General features: G+C 38.9%; 2 protein-coding genes across 9 annotated transcripts in view; one reads left to right on the forward strand and one right to left on the reverse strand.

The window, feature by feature from the left end:
- The window catches only part of tmem38a (transmembrane protein 38A), a 135082-nt gene that overhangs the window by 34743 nt on the left and 83223 nt on the right, over positions 1–17116 (forward strand). For 5 of the 8 annotated variants that reach the window (XM_059991716.1, XM_059991719.1, XM_059991717.1 and 2 more), the window contains one exon: positions 2558–10088. The exons of the other annotated variants lie outside the window; for them this stretch is intronic. In XM_059991716.1, the coding sequence (XP_059847699.1) occupies positions 2963–4669 (1707 nt within the window). In that variant the 5' untranslated portion in view covers positions 2558–2962 and the 3' untranslated portion in view covers positions 4670–10088. Of the gene's footprint in view, positions 1–2557; positions 10089–17116 lie in introns of those variants that run through there. 8 annotated transcript variants of the gene reach the window in all.
- Positions 10233–17116, reverse strand: part of smim7 (small integral membrane protein 7) — a 41628-nt gene continuing 34744 nt past the window's right edge. Inside the window, exons 4-5 of the mRNA XM_059991729.1 lie at positions 13003–13093; positions 10233–10986 (exon numbers count right to left, since the gene is read on the reverse strand). Of these exons, the coding sequence (XP_059847712.1) occupies positions 10971–10986; positions 13003–13093 (107 nt within the window). The 3' untranslated portion in view covers positions 10233–10970. The remainder of the gene's footprint in view (positions 10987–13002; positions 13094–17116) is intronic.

Raw genomic sequence — 17116 nt, forward strand, 5'->3', positions numbered from 1 at the left:
GCCTCACTTATATATTTATTGTTGCTGAATCCGTAACATAAATATGGGGGCTGCATCCGGGATGAATCATTTTTGAGTTTAAATGCTTGTTAAATTTTGAATCGGTGTTTTGGAAAAGGGAATACTCGATTTTTTTGTTTGATTGGCTTGTGAGTGGTATTCGGCAACAATGAATATTGATGAATTTCTGGCGTTGCCAGACACGGAGTTGTTAGCAAAGGTGAAAAAAACTGAGGTGTCTGAGGTAGCTAGTAGATTGCAACTTAAAGGTATTTTGAAGTCTACATCAAAGGCTCTAATACAGAGAAAAATCGCGTCACACTATATGGATTCGGGTGATTTTGATGAATCGATTTTAGAGTCGTTTTCAATAAGTAGTATAGAGATGCAGTTGCAATTCGAACAAATTAAGTTGGAACAAAGTAAAGCAGAATTGGAGCGTTGTAGGTTACAAGCTGATAATAAAAAAAGGGAATTTGAATATGCGATGATGGAATTGAGGTCTGGGAATCAGTCTTCTGGTTCTAGAAAACCGTTTGTTGCTAGTCAAGAAATTAAATTGGTCCCTCCATTTAGTGAAACAGAAGTGGAAAGATATTTCCAACATTTTGAAACAATTGCTCAGATTTCAGAGTGGCCAAAAGATAAATGGTCAGTGTTGTTACAAAGTGTAATTAAAGGCAAAGCACAACAAGATTATACAGCTTTAACTGCTGCACAAGCACTAGATTATGATATTGTGAAACGGCATATTTTGAAAGCATACAAATTGGTCCCAGAAGCGTATAGAGAAAGATTCAGAGGTTTGAAGAAGTCTGTGGAAAAAACTTATGTGGAATTTGCCTATGATAAAGCTGTGTGTTTTGAGAAATGGGTTTCCTCTAAAAATGTAAATGGGGACTATAATACATTGAAAGAGCTGATTTTAATGCAGGAATTTAAAAGAAGCATCCCTATTGAAGTAAGGACCTACTTAAATGAGAGGAATACTGATACATTGCAGGACTCTGCTAGATTAGCTGATGAGTATGTTTTAATCCATGAGAATAAATTTCCTCAGGGCAGAATTTTTAAGAGGAAAAATAACACAAAGACTCAAGGTAAATCAGAAATTAAATCAAAAGTTAATGAGAAAGGTAAGGAGGAAGGAAAACCTGTGAAGGAAAGACAGTTTGGTCCTATTTGTAACTATTGTAAGAAACCTGGCCATTTAATAGCTAACTGTTTCCGATTGAAAAAGAAAGAGAAGGAAGCAGTTCCAGATGCTTGTGTGCAACATACTGAAGCACCTGTAAAATTACAGGGTTCGATAAACACAAATGAGATTTTGTTAGAGTCTGACCAAGTTAAAAAGGGTTTTATAACTGAAGGGTTTGTATCCTTGAAAGAAGGATCTACTCTGGTGCCAATAAAAATCCTTAGGGATACTGGAGCTTCTCAATCACTAATGTTAGACAGTGTATTGAAGTTTAATGAAGAGTCTGATACTGGTGAGGTAAATTATATACTAGGTGTTGGGAGTGATTTTATGCCTGTACATTTGCATAAAGTAAATTTAAAGTCAAGGTTAGTTACAGGATTTGTTAAAGTAGGATTACAGCCTAGCTTACCTGTGAAGGATATTTCTTTATTGTTAGGTATTGACTTGGCAGGTGGACAAGTTTTTTCTGAAGTGCATTTGACAATGGAGTCAGAGGAACCAGAGATGAATTCTAACATAGATTCTTCCTGTGTTGTGACTAGAGCTATGGCTAAAAAGATTGATGCGCAGAATGAGGTTGTTACTCATGACTGTTCAACTCAGGATTCGAGTTTTGAGGATGTGTCAGAGACTTTCTTACCTTCATTGTTTGAAGAAGATTCTTGGAGTAAGTCTGACTATGAAGATTTATCTCTGTCTCGGAAGGAGATGATAGCAGAGCAGAATAGAGACGCTGAGATTATAAAATTAGGAGAACAAGCTCTACCAGATAGTTAAATTGAGAAGGTGCCAGTAGGATATTACTTGGAAAAAGGAATGTTGATGAGGAAGTGGAGACCACCTACAATTCCTGCAAGTGAGGAATGGAATATTGTCTACCAGGTAGTTGTCCCTAAAGTTTATCGAAATGAGATTTTGACTTTAGCTCATAGTGTGCCCTTAGGTGGACATCAAGGGGTAAGGAAAACTGTGGACAAGATTTTAAAACATTTTTACTGGCCTGGTCTAAGAAAAGATGTGGCTATGTTTTGTAAAACGTGCCATACTTGTCAAATTGTGGGTAAACCAAATCAAGTTACACCAGTGGCTCCATTACAACCTATTCCAGCACTTGGTGAACCGTTTTCTAAAGTTCTTATAGATTGTGTCGGTCCATTATCAAAAACAAAAACTGGTTATCAGTACTTGTTGACTATCATGTGTACTTCGTCTAGGTTTCCAGAGGCAGTACCACTTGGGAATATAACATCTAAAACTGTGACAAAGGCTCTTATAAAGTTCTTTACTTATTTTGGATTACCTAAGGAAATACAAACTGATCAAGGCAGTAATTTTATGTTTGGATTGTTTCAACAGATAGTTTATAAATTGGGAGCTAAGCAAATCACTTCGTCTGCATACCATCCAGAATCGCAAGGTGCCTTGGAGAGGTTTCATTCTACCCTCAAGAATATGATTAGGACATATTGTGTGGAAAATGTAAGTGATTAGGATGAGGGTATAAATTTACTTTTATTTGCAGTAAGGGAATCGGTACAAGAATCTTTAGGTTTTAGTCCTTTTGAACTTGTGTTTGGGCATAGAGTTAGAGGACCTTTAGTTTTATTAAAAGAACAGTGGATTAGTAAGGAAGTACACACTAATTTGTTGGACTATGTTTTGAAATTTAAGGACAGGTTACATAAAGCTTATAGCTTAGCCAAGGAAAATTTGAAATTGGCTCAGGAGAAAGTGAAAACTTGGTATGATAAAGAAGCTAGGATGAGGATGTTTAAGCCTGGAGATAAGGTGCTGGTTCTTTTCCCAGTGCAAACGAATCCTTTACAAGCTATATTTCATGGTCCTTATGAAATTATGTCTAAAATCAATTATGTGGATTACGTGATAAGAACTCCAGATCGTAGAAGGCCAACACAACTTTGCCATATAAATATGATAAAACCATATTATGAGAAAAAATCTGATACTGTGACGGTTGTGGTTAATGATAATGAATTTGATTTAACTAGGAACATGATAGATGATTCATCTGAATTTCATTCTAAATCCAACATTGTTTCTGTCAGGTTACCAAACTCAACCATTCTGGAAAATATTGATGAGAAACTAGCACATTTACAGCCAGAGCAGAAACAGCAGATGAAGAAATTAATTTTTAAATATAAGGATTTGTTTCCAGATGTTCCGAGAAGGACTACTATAGCTTCACATGATGTAGATGTTGGAGATGCCAAACCTATTAAACAACACCCATGTAGGATGAACTTAGAAAAATGTGAACTTGCTGAGAAAGAAATTGAATATATGTTAGAGGATAATATTATTAGACATTCTAACTCGAATTGGAGTTCACCCTGTGTTATGGTGCCAAAACCAGATGGTAGTATTAGGTTTTGTACGGACTATAGGAAGGTGAATGCTGTAACGAAAACAGATGCATATCCAATTCCTAGAGCAGATGATTGTGTAGATAAAGTTGGAAAAGCAAAGTTCCTTACAAAGATTGATTTATTGAAAGGGTATTGGTGTGTTCCACTAACGGACAGAGGTAGAGAGATTTCTGCATTTGTAACTCCATCTGGGCTATATGAATATAATGTTCTTCCATTTGGGATGAAGAGGATGATTAACTCTGTGATTTATGGATTGAAAGATACTGATGCTTATATTGATGATCTGGTGACAGGAAATGATACTTGGGAAGCACACATTATTGCGGTGGAGAAATTGTTTGAAAGGCTTTCAAAAGCTAACTTAACTATTAATTTAGCTAAGAGTGAATTCGGACATGCCACTGTGACTTACCTTGGTTATGTTGTGGGTCAAGGTAAGGTAGCTCCTGTTCAGGCAAAAGTTCGGGCAATTTTAGAGATTCCCACTCCAACGGGGAAAAAAACTCTCAGAAGATTCTTGGGAATGGTAGGATATTATCGGAAATTTTGTAAGAATTTTGCTAATGTTGCCCTTCCATTTACTAACCTTTTGCAGAAGAATGTGAAGTTTGTGTGGACAGTGCCTTGTCAAGAAGCATTTGAAAAATTGAAAACTATGATATGTCAACAACCTGTGCTCAAGGCACCTGACTTTGAAAAACCTTTTTCATTAGCTGTAGATGCTAGTGATGAAGCTGCAGGAGCGGTATTAATACAAAGGAATGAGGGTGATGAGGTTGATCATCCAGTAGCTTACTTTTCTAAGAGATTTAATAAGCATCAAAGAAACTATTTGACAATAGAGAAGGAATTATTATCTCATTTTAGCTTTAGAATATTTGACGTATATGTTGGTACAACTCAAAAACCACTTATTGTTTACACTGATCATAATCCATTAGTGTTTCTGAGTGAGATGAAAAACAAAAACCAAAGGTTATTAAATTGGAGTTTGATGTTACAAGAGTACAATATTGTGATAACTCATATTAAAGGTAAAGATAATGTGGTTGCTGATTGTCTATCTCGATGTTGAATGTACAATGTAATTTGTTTTATGGAGTGATTTTTTTTACAATTGTAACACTCCTACTGTATTGTAAGTTGTAAGATGTTATATGATACTATGTATACTGTGTATGTTATAAAATTTATACATTTGTTTTTTTTCTTGTTACTTATTAAAATATTGTTCTTGACAGACCAAAAAATTTTTTTTTGGAGGGAGGTGTTACGTACCCGTGACAGTGGTGGTGGAAGCTATACTGGACTTAAGGTAGTGGTCTTGTGATGGTGGAGTGACATCATTTTCCCGCCAGTAGAGGTCATGTGACAGGTTTTTTTTTACAGGGTATAAAAGGAGGACCCCTCCCTGTGAGGAGGGGCAGTTCGTGGCTGGATTTGCCATTTTGATTCCATGCCACTGCGTGGTCCAGTATTATGATGCAGTTTGGTTGAAAGATGGAGTTTTATTTAATGCCTAAAGTTTAAAAGGTCATTGCCGGCAGTTTCTTTATAATACTGCCAGTTAAAAATCAGTGGAGAGTGAAGATCGGAGTTCGGGAGTTAAAAGATTGAGGAAACTCGATTTCGACGGCGACACACGGTTGGACCTTGTTTGATCCTCATTTGGAAGGAATTCATTAGCTGTCCCTCTGATAACCCCTGTGAATAGCAGGAAGGGTTTGGGTACAGTTTTGCCAAGGAAAGGTCAGTGCCTTTAAGCCGTTTCATTTTCCATCTTCATAAATTCTCCGTGGGAAAATTATAGTTCAACTGGGAACCGCAGTGACACGACGTGAAAGAGAATTTAAATTGTCTAAAAAGTCTCTCCTTTAATGGACTGTAAGCATTTTGAACTTTTGCAGTACTACTTTGAAGAACTGTTTTTGTAACATCGCTTTAAGAACTGTTTAAGCTGCTGCACAGCAGCTGATTTCCGGTTACATTAGTGATTAGTTTACTTTTGGGGGTTTGTTTTTCAGTGTTTAATAAATGTTTTATTTGTTATAAAAACCCCTGCCTCACTTATATATTTATTGTTGCTGAATCCGTAACAGAACAAACACCAGATTTTGACACATTGATGGTGTGATAAAAAGAAGTATCAGAGCCAAAAGCTCAATCATCAACATATTATTTAAAAATTTATAAGAAATCAATGAATCAGGCTACATAGAAGGGTTATTGTCACTACATTACAATAGTTTGTGATGTTAACAATCTATGCTCACTATGGACAGTAACAATTCCACACCCATACTCAAAGTACTTAATTGTCTCTACATTCATATACTTGTTATCTCCACAACAAAAGAGCATGAGAACAATTACTCTCAATAGCAGTTACTTAAGAGGAAATACAGGAGGATGTTTCTCCTCTAGATGCTGCATAGACATCCAATACTCAATGGTCAATGTGCTGCCTTTATGGCAGTTATTTAGTTTATAATATTTTCGCTTAGTAATTCGTTTGTTAGCATTCTAGTTAAAGTTAGGATTGTTTAAAGTTGTCTGTGAGATATCGTGGCATGCAATGACGTCACATCCGGTTTCACCGCGTCCTGTGGGAAAATACCAGTTTGGAGAAACGGGAAGGTGGGGGTCGAGACATGTGCGAGCAAGCGCCAGCAAAGTTTTCTCTCTACGCACCAGAAACATTGTGAAAGCAACGCTGTGAGTTATGAGATAATCGATATGTTGAATTAAAATGTTAACGCCGATCCTGTTAAAAGTAACGACGGTCGATAATGTTTATGTTTTCGTTAGTTAAAGAGTTGCGGATAGTTTGCGTTGGAGTGTATTTAAAGCAGTCAATGGCATAGGTCGGGGGTTGGCAACCCGCGGCTCCAGAGCCGCATGCGCCTCTTTCAACTCTGTGCTGCGGCTCCCTGTGGCTTTGGAAAATAAATGAGTATTTAATTAAAATGTATTTTATGTTAGTTTGTTAGTTTTTGAAATGTAATTCTAAATTTGAAGATTATGGTGATCTTGTACAATCTAAATAAAACGTGGCGACCCATTTCCTGGCACATCTGAACCGGCTCACAATTTGCCAGCGTTCCGGCTAAGGGTGATAGCCTACGCAGGTTTGTGAGTACGTGTCTTTTGGAGCATCTGCGCCCACAGGGGGCAGGTTGAGAGAGGCTTAAAAGCAAGGCTGTGTAGTTCGAATAAAGTTATCTTTGACTGCAGTTTAACCACTCCGTGTTGTTATTTTAGTGCTACGTGTAGCACACTGCTACAACATGTTTTTATCGCTATTAATATACGTCACCACTGCCAATGCCTGACACCCGCCAGTGCGCGATTTCTTTTAATTTTTCGATCCAAGGTAGGCTACGATGTAGTAACCTTCAACCCAACATCTTTTTTTCGGAGTTCAAAATGTTTTTGTTGCATGCAGAAATGTAATTTCATTTGCTCTGCAGGAGTTCATCGATTTCATAAATGCAACACATTATAGTTTGTTTATGCATAGCATAAAGGCAAAAAAAACGTTGTATGCAGTGTTATTTCATTTTAAATGTCAAACGGGTTTTGTGGCTCCCAGTGTTTTCTTTTCTGTGGGAAGCGGTTCCATATGGCTCTTTCAGTGGTAAGGGTTGCCGACCCCTGGCATAGGTAGATTCTGACTGTATGCTGCACTTTAATGCAATGTAGTTGTTGTAGTTTTACCTTGCAAGTATTTATGATGTAAATGTAATATCAAGAAGGAAACAAATGCTGTACAAATCTTGTATTGTTTTATCAACAGTTTTCACCATACGTCAATGTGGAAGAGTGAACAGTAAACAGTTAATCTTACTGTGATCCTGTCGTTATTGACAAAGGTTTAACTCGGTGTTTAGCTCGGCGTTCCGTTACACCCGAGCGAGAACACTACAGTCAAATATTATCACTGGGCACCACTATAGTGCTGTTGTTTCAGCACATGGTAATGTTGATCATAAGATATAGGAGCAGAATTAGGCCATTTGGCCCATTTGAATCTGCTCTGTCATTTCATCGTGGCTGATCCAATTTTCTTCTCTGCTCCAATTTCCTGTCTTCTTCCTGTATCCCTTTATGCCCTGACCAATCAAGAATCTATCAACTTCTGCTTTAAATATACATAAAGACTTGGCCTCCCCAGCTGCCTGTGGCAAATAATTCCAGATTCACCACTCCCTTGCTGAAGAAATTCCTCCTTGTCTCTGTTCTAAAAGGATGCCCCTCTATTATGAGGCTGTATTTTATGGTCTTAGGCTCTCCAACCATAGGAAACATGCTCTCTACATCAAGGCCTTTTGCCATTCGATTGATTTCAATTAGGTCACCCTTCATTCTTCTGAATTGCAGTGAATATAGGCCCAGAGCCATTAAACACTATGACAAGCCATTCAATCCTGAATGTTTTGTATCTGTATAAACTTTTGATATCCTCTTTTAATATTACTGACTAGCTTACCTTTGTATTCCATCTTTACCTTCATAATTACTTTTTTAGTTGCCCTCCTGATTTTTAAAATCTTATCATTCCTCTCATTTCCAACTAATTTTTGCTCTATTATATACCATTTCCTTGGCTTTGACTTGTCAGCCACAGTTGTTTCATCCTGCCTCAAGAATGCTTTTTTCCTTGGACTGTATGTATCTTGTGCCTTCCAAATTGCTCCCAGAAATTCCAGCCATTACTGCTCTGTCATCATCCCTGCCAGTGTTCTTTTCCAATCCATTCTGGCCAACACCTCTCTCATACCTCTATAATTCCATTTTATTCCACTGTAATACTGGTACACCTGACTTCAGCTTCTCAAATTTTAGGGTAAATATTATGCTCTCTAATCAATTCTAGTTTATTGCACAACACCCAATCCAGAGTAACTGATCCCTTGGTGGGCTCAACCACGAGCTGCTCTAAAAAGCCAACTCAGGCATTCTAGAAATCCACTGCCCTCCCTCCCCCCCCCCCCAGAATCCAGCACCAACCTGATTTTCCCAATCTACCTGCATATTGAAATCCCGTGTCTACTGTAACACTGTATTTTCTATCACCTGTATCAGCTTTTGAAGTTTGCAGACGACACCACCGTCATCGGACTCATCCAGAACAGTGATGAGTTTGCATATCGACAGCAGGTGGACCAACTGGCGCTCTGGTGCAGTCAGAACAATCTGGAGCTGAACACGCTCAAGACAAAGGAGATGATAGTGGATTTCAGGAGACATCCCCCCGTTATGTCCCCCCTCACAGTTCTCAGCAGCCCTGTGTCCACCGCGGAGAACTTCAGGTTCCTGGGAACCACCATCTCTCAGGATCTGAAGTGGGAGCAGAACATCAGCTCCATCCTGAAGAAGGCCCAGCAGCGGATGTACTTCCTGCGGCTCTTGAGGAAATATGGTCTGCCTCAGGAATTGCTGCTGCAGTTCTACACTGCAGTCATTGAGTCTGTCCTGTGCACCTCCATCACTGTGTGGTTTGGAGCCGCCACCAAGCAGGATAGAACCAGACTACAGCGCACAGTGAGGACTGCCGAGCGCATCGTTGGAGCCTCCCTGCCCTCTATTGTGGACCTGTACTCTTCCAGGTTGAAGAAGAGGGCGGGGAACATCATAAAGGACTCCTTCCATCCTGCGCATGGACTGTTTGAACTGCTTCCGTCTGGTAGGCGCTTCAGATCCCTCCAGACTAAGACTAATAGGCACTAGAGAAGTTTTTTCCCTACTGCTGTCACTTTGCTGAACAGTTAACTGCCGGTTAACTGTCGGCTAACTATTACTTGGATTGCACTACCTGTATGTATAATCTATATTTTCATTTATATTTATCATTATTATTGTTATGAGCAGAGAGACAACATCTGCCGGAAGTAAATTCCTTGTATGTGCACAGGTACTTGGCGATTAAAGTCTGATTCTGATTCTGTTGTAATGTGTAGACCACATCCTTATTACTGTTTGGGTGTCTTTTTACCCCTGCACTTCCTTAGCTCTGTTCACAATGATTCAATGCCTTCTGACTTTATAATCACCTCTTTTTAATTATTTGATTTCATTCAGAGCAACACTTCCCCCTTTGCCTTCTTGCCTGCCCTTCTGATACAAAGTGTATATTTGGCCATTAACCTCCTAGCTAAAATCTTCTTTCAGCCATAATTCAATAATGCATACAACTTCACAAATGCCAATCTGCATCTGTGCTAAATGGGATACAAATTTTCAACATAATCAATAACGAGACAAATCATGCAGTAAGTGGTGACCATTTTGATTACAATGAATCTACATCTCACAAATGTGCTCATTTGGCTCTTGTTTAAAAACAAGTTACAAAGGAAAAAAACAGGACAAGTTCTGACTGCAAACTAGCAGCTGTAATTGGAAATCCTGCATGCAGTACTGTCCCACTTAGGTTATATAATACCCTGGAGAAAATGTACAAAGGACAGTCAATCATGATTAGAATGTGTGAAGTAGATTAACAAAATAGAATTAATTTCAAAATCAAGCTGACATATTTTGCATGAATTCAATATTTTTATTATGATTCACTTTCATCAATCATTTGTTTTTCCATTTTTGTTCTCATTGCATAAACAAAACAATTGCACTAAATATGGAACTGAGAAAAGATTTATTTTATGTGCAAATTACAGATGAGCATGGATTTAACATTGTGTAAAAAGAGAAAAATCTCATCTCCAGCATTTACAAAGCCTGTGGGTCAGCTGTTATTTCTGAACCATATAAAGTCATTGATACTGGTAGGTACAGTACTTTCCACACTGGCTGATTTATTCTTGTATACAGCTCATGTGAAGTCCAGTTGGATATCAACTTCAATTGCTAGTACTAGTTAACTGCATAAAATGTTCAATCCTAACCATACCGTTTTTTAAATTCATTTCCAAAAAAAAAGCAAGGGCATTCTTTTATCCATTAAGTAAAATTTTAATATTCAAAATATTTTTTCTTCTGGCAAATTTCCAATGTGTCAGGGCTGACATTTTAGACCTGCATCAGTTTGTCTCTGGCATGATCCCAAAAGAACACAATGTGAATATGATGCAGTAATCTGCATTTTCAACTCTGCAGTGTTAAAGTGTTTGGGAATTTCCTGAACAAATTACCTGTCTAAAGAAGGTGGGAAAACTCTGGATAGATATTCCTTTTGATTGATAATGTCAAACTGATTTCTGTTGTAGAACTGGACCTTGGGCATGTGTAACTCTAAAACATGCTCGAACCTCAGGGTTGATCTAGAGAAAAAATTGTAATTTATGAAGCAAAGAAATGACAAAGTATCCAAATACAGAAGGTCCCAGGTTTGCTTCTTTCCAAGGCATTAATAACTTTCAAGATCCAAAGAGCCTGAAAGGAAACAAAAGAATAACTTGATCAACTATGTTATTGACAAAATTAATTCCTTTTAAAGCTGCTTGTTTTTACACGGCTACTTAAAGAGCTATAAAGTGCCCTGGTGATAAGGCAAACCTGGTGTATATCTTTCATTTATATTCTCATGAAAACTGAAATTCACAAGTCACATTTATGTTCTCAGTATTGGTAAATATAGCAATTATCCAGCGTAAAACAAGATGCCACAAACAACCATGATTAATGACTGAAAATCTGTCTAATGTTGGCTTTGTTCCGAGATTACTAGGACTGTAGTTATTATGAGATACTGAATTCCCATTCTCTATTCTGAGCAGAGCCAGACAATCTTTTATGTCCACTCAAGAAGGAAGATAAATCTTCAGTTCAATGACTGACTTAAACCACAATCTCCTTAGCATTGCACTGAAACTCCTTAGCATTGTGTGAATGTTGGCTCTCAACTCTGAAGTTCACTGGTAAATAGGCATCCGCTAGTCTCGAGAGACCGTGGATTTGCGCCTTGGAAGGTTTCCAGGGCGCAGGCCTGGGCAGGTTGTATGGGAGACCAGCAGTTGCCCATGCTGCAAGCATCCCCTCTCCACGCCACCGATGTTGTCCAAGGGAAGGGCAAAGGTCGGTACAGCTTGGCACCAGTGTCGTCACAGAGCAATGTGTGGTTAAGTGCCTTGCTCAAGGACACAACACGCTGAGGCTTGAACTAGTGACCTTCAGATCACCAGACCAACACCTTAACCGCTTGGCCATGTGCCAAAACCATCAGAATTGATTCTAGTTCTCCAATCACTGTGGTTACAATCAACTCAGAATCTAGAATGATGTTGAATGAAGACCATCTCAAAGTTGTCACTGCCACCCACCCTCTTCATGACTCAGGAGTTCAGGAAACCTGAAGGAAAGTTGTCACCATTACCCAATCTCACCTCTATGTGACTGCTCTCCACACCATCTGGTTTGATTTTAACAGCTGAAATATGTTAGCAAGCCACTCAGCTGTATTAAACCTCTGAAATTAGTTCAGTACTGTAGCCCAAAGAAATTAGAGGTATCTAAATGCTGGTCTCATTAACAATTTTAAGCTCCAAGTGAAGCTTTACTCTGGCTGTTCTCGATACTATTATACCTGCCTCGACCACTTCCTCTGGTAGCTCATTCCATATAAACACCTGTGTGAAAAAGGTCTCTTGTCAGGTTCCTTTTAAATCTTATCCCTCTCATTCTAAATTTATGCCCCCTTGCTTTGGACTCCCTTATCCTGGGGAAAACTACACAGGATAGACAATTTGGAAGTATTTGACTCACACTCCTCATGTATCTGTGTTCTACCTGGACTGAAAAAAGTTAAACTTATGGCATTTAATCTTTTACTGGTCACAATGAGATGTCTTCTATATACACTGAGCTGCTGCTAATAAGATGCCAGGCCAAGGTTGTCTTGTTTCCTGCTGGTCATTAGAGTTGGGAACATAGACTGGGAGCACATGGTTTATGGCATTGTATATCTGTAAACTACAGCATCAACTTATTTGTGTTCTGTCAATCAAAATACAACATGAATTATGCAAGATGATGTTAGAACAAGTAACTGAACAACTGGCAGACAGGATATTAAGTGTACCATAACTGTTTTAGAGGGAGATCAAAATATCAGGGTTAGGCTAGCTGAAGGCACAGTGCCAGAGGTGCAAGTCTGTACAAAGCTTTCCCATCAGAGATTAGTAAATCAGGATTGGTAACTTACCAGACACCCAGTGATCTGGCACATATCCTGTTGGACTTGAATAGATTTTTAAAACTAAAATTTTGACAGGTTGGAACTAAAATTTTGATAGGTTGCAAAGCTTAACTGATTACTCAATTTTATTTGGTAATCTAGATAAGATGAAACAAGGTCTTACTGAGCAACTTTAAACATCAGTGACTTGATAATTATTAGCAATTTCCTTCAAAACAGAATTGCTGAGGATGAAAACCAGTTTCTGGACTTACACAATCATACAGAACATCATGAAGATATTCCACAGGGCAATGAAGATCCGGAAGTAACGCAGACTCAGCAGAAATTCTCTTATGTTATCACCTGAGAAAAGTCAATTATCATCAATAAATTACAGTAACTTTCAAGTTGGCTCTCATTTACATCTCCAGAACCATATGAACATTGGAAAACTTTTCCAAACATTTGATCTGGGAATAATTTCTTTATATGCATAGACCAGTGGCCCAGCTAATAAGAGTTGCTGCCTCACAGCTCCCATGACTGGATTCAATCCTGATGTCCAGTAGTACATGGAGTCTGCATGTTGTCATTGTGACTTCCTTCATGCCAACAAATTATGACATTGGAATTTATTGTATGAGGAGACACAATGCAATATTCTACTCTGGAGACAGGTGTTAAGAGCATGTATGGGGCCCAGTGCAGGGATAACCACGTCACATGTTAAGTGCTCTAATTGTGTACAATACAATGAAAAGACAGTTTTAATGGGAGTGAAATAAATAATGAATATGTCAAATCACCTTGCCCTATTGTCCTGTTTATTGTAATACCTGCACTGTTTTGTGCACTTTATGCAGTCCTGGGTAGGTCTGTAGTCTAGTGTAGTTGTTGTGTGTTTTTCTTCTCTGTGTTGTTTTTTTACGTAGTTCAGTCTAGTTTTTGTACTGTGTCATGTAACACCATGGTCCTGAAAAACGTTGTCTCATTTTTACTTTGTACTGTACCAGCAGTTATGGGCAAAATGACAATAAAAGTGACTTGACTTGACTAAACACTCGAAGGAAGAAAATCAATAGTATTTTCCAAATGTCAAAGTACAATGAAGGAGAATGAAAAAGGTTGAGAGAAAACTTATTTGGTTGCTCACCAGTTGGTCCTCCGCAACTGTGTTTATCTTACTGGTGAGAGATTGTAATCCAAAACAACCATGGACATTGGTCCTCCCTTTTAAAGTCCTTAAAATTTATACTCAGTGGCCAGTATAAAAACAGGAATGGAACCCAGTGTAGTCCTGAACTGCTGTAGCCCAGCTACTTCTAGGTTTAACATGTTCTGCATTCAGAGATGCTCTTCTACACACCACATGGTTATTTGCATTACCTTCTCAGCTTGAACCATACAGCCACGCTCCTCTAATCTTTCTCATTAAGAATTCTTTCTACACACAGAACTGCCACTCACTGGATTTTTTTTGGTACCATTCACTATAGACTGTTGTGAATGAAAATCTCAGGAGTTCAGCAGTTTCTGACACACTTAAACCACTCCATCTGGCAACCATTCCACAGTCAATGTCAGTTAATCCATATGTCTTCCGCATTCTGATGTTTGGCCTGAACAACTGAACTTCTCGACCATTTCTGCATGCTTTTATGCATTGAATAGCTGCCACATGATTGGCTGATTAGGTATTTGCATTAATGAGTAAGTGTATGTATTTAAGTGACCACTGAATCTTAGATCAAGCATCTGGCCAGTTGACTAATCCCTTCAAGTATGCTTTGAAGCCAAAGTTTTAAAAAAGCTGCTGTGATCCTCACCGGGGCAATATCGAAGCAAATGAGTATGTAGAATTTGTCATGAAATTAGGTCAATGACTGGGTTTCTAGAAACATAGAAAACCTACAGCACAATATAGGCCCTTCGACCCACAAAGCTGTGCCAAACATGTCCTTACCCTAGAACTACCTAGACTTACCCATAGCCCTCTATTTTTCTAAGCTCCATGTATCCATCCAGGAGTCTATCGTTACCGCTTCTACTGCCGCTGCCAGCAGCCCATTCCACACACTTATCACTCTCCGTGTAAAAAAAAACTTACCCCTGACATCTCCTCTACCTACTTCCAAGCACCTTAAAACTATGCCCTCTTGTGCTAGCCATTTCAGCCCTGGGAAAAAGCATCTGACTATCCACACGATCAATGCCTCTCATCATCTTATACACCTCTATCAGGTCACCTCTCATCCTCTGTCGCTCCAAGGAGAAAAGGCTGAGTTCCTGTAGTGAGGCAACCAGAACTGAGCACAGTACTCCAAGTGGGGTCTGACCAGGGTCCTATATAGCTGCAACATTACCTCTCGGCTCTTAAACTCAATCCCATGATAGATGAAGGCCAATGCACCATATGCCTTCTTAACCACAGTCAACCCGTGCAGCTGCTCTGAACGTCCTATGGACTCGGACCCCAAGATCCCTCGGATCCTCCACACTGGCAAGAGTCTTGCCATCATATGCTATATTCAGAAATGCTATATTCTGCCATCACATTTGACCTACCATAATGAACCACTTCACACTTACCTGGGTTGAACTCCATCTGCCACTTCTCAGCCCAGTTTTGCATCCTATCAATGTCCCGCTGTAACCTCTGACAGCCCTCCACACTCCACAACACCCCCAACCTATGTGTCATCAGCAAATTTACTAACCCATCCCTCCACTTCCTTATCCAGTTCATTTATAAAAATCACAAAGAGTAGGGGTCCCAGAACCCTACTGAGGCACAACACTGGTCACCAACCTCCATTCAGAATATGACCCATCTACAACCACTCTTTGCCTTGTGTGGGCAAGCCAGTTCTGGATCCACAAAGCAATGTCCCCTTGGATCCCATGCCTCCTTACTTTCTCAATAAGCCTTGCAAGGGGTACCTTGTCAAATGCCTGATTTGATATTAACTTTTCACAAATCCTGCCTGACCAGCTGAGTAATTCCAGCATATTTATATAAGAACTGCTTCTTATTACGCTTAATATACCCCATGTTTGTATAATTGCAAATCTCCCATTCACACTTTAAGAGTTCCTTTTTAACTCTCCTGGTCAGTGGACTAATTCTAGGGGCCAACAGAGAATGTTATAATACACACAAGTTTAGAGCTACAACAAGAAAGAAAGCTTCAGCAAGTATGCAGGGAAATAAAACAAGGTGTTGCTCAGCATTGAAACTGTACACCAACAAAATATAATTGATACAAATGGCATCCAACAAAATAGAAGCAGATAGGAAAGTAGTATGGTTACTGGTAAGTACAGTTCTTTGGCAAATGATTGAGAGACAGCACCAGACACATATAATCAAAACTCATGCAAATTAGCATTTATTTTAAAGCTGTAAGCTGAGAGGGTGTATTTAGACTAAGACAATCAACCACACAAGAAGTTTGAGGTTTGTAAACAAAACGTTCATTTGGGGGGGGGGGGGGAGGGAGGAAGAGAATCAAAAATATAGAGAAATAATGATTTGTAGGTTGGAAGACTGTGACTCCTGAGGTCCTTCAGGGAATGATGCTGAGCACGAATGCTACTCACAAGCCATGTCAATGTGAAAAGGACTCAAATTTAATGCATCCACTTTTAATGGCATTACACACCTGGCTTTCAGTGGGAGTTAGAGAATAATGCAGGGAGGCAGACAGACCAAGTGCTGCAAAAGTTTACTGGATTAATTCCTGGGATAGATGGAATGTTCCATGAGGACAGATTAAGCAGACTACACCTATATTCTCTGGAGTTTAGAAGAATAAGACATGATCTCATTGAAACATAGCATTCTTATGAGGATTGACACATACATACAAGGATTATATTTCCTCTGAAGATAAAAAAAATCTGGATATTGGAATCTGAAATAAAAACAAAATCTGGAAACATTTAGCAAGTCAGGCAGCATCTGTGGAAAAACATTTCAGGTTACAGGACTGGATTCCTTTCACAGAAATAGAAGGGAGAGGGATTGGTAGAATAATATGAATATCTCTAATAAGGCAAGGTCAACTGAGTTAAAGTGGCAGTTAGAAGCACAATATGCTTGTCTTATTATGCATTGTTGATAGCAAAGCTGTGGAACATGCCCAACCCACTAGACTACACGAATAGAAAAACTGAGCAAAAACAATGACTAGCAGAAATGGCTGAGTTTGATATAGAAAGAGTGAATTACCTTAAGTTGGACCTTTTAAGCTGGAACATGCTCAGTTAAAAATGAGATACAGCTTGCATTAGGAATTGTACAGGAGTTCAAAGACAGATTGGTCAGATGTAAATGGAATTAATATTGCAAGGAACCAAAAGCTCAGTCACTTTTGATAACTTAAT

This window comes from Hypanus sabinus, chromosome 16 (genome assembly GCF_030144855.1).
Source record: "Hypanus sabinus isolate sHypSab1 chromosome 16, sHypSab1.hap1, whole genome shotgun sequence".
Taxonomy (NCBI): Eukaryota; Metazoa; Chordata; class Chondrichthyes; order Myliobatiformes; family Dasyatidae; genus Hypanus; species Hypanus sabinus.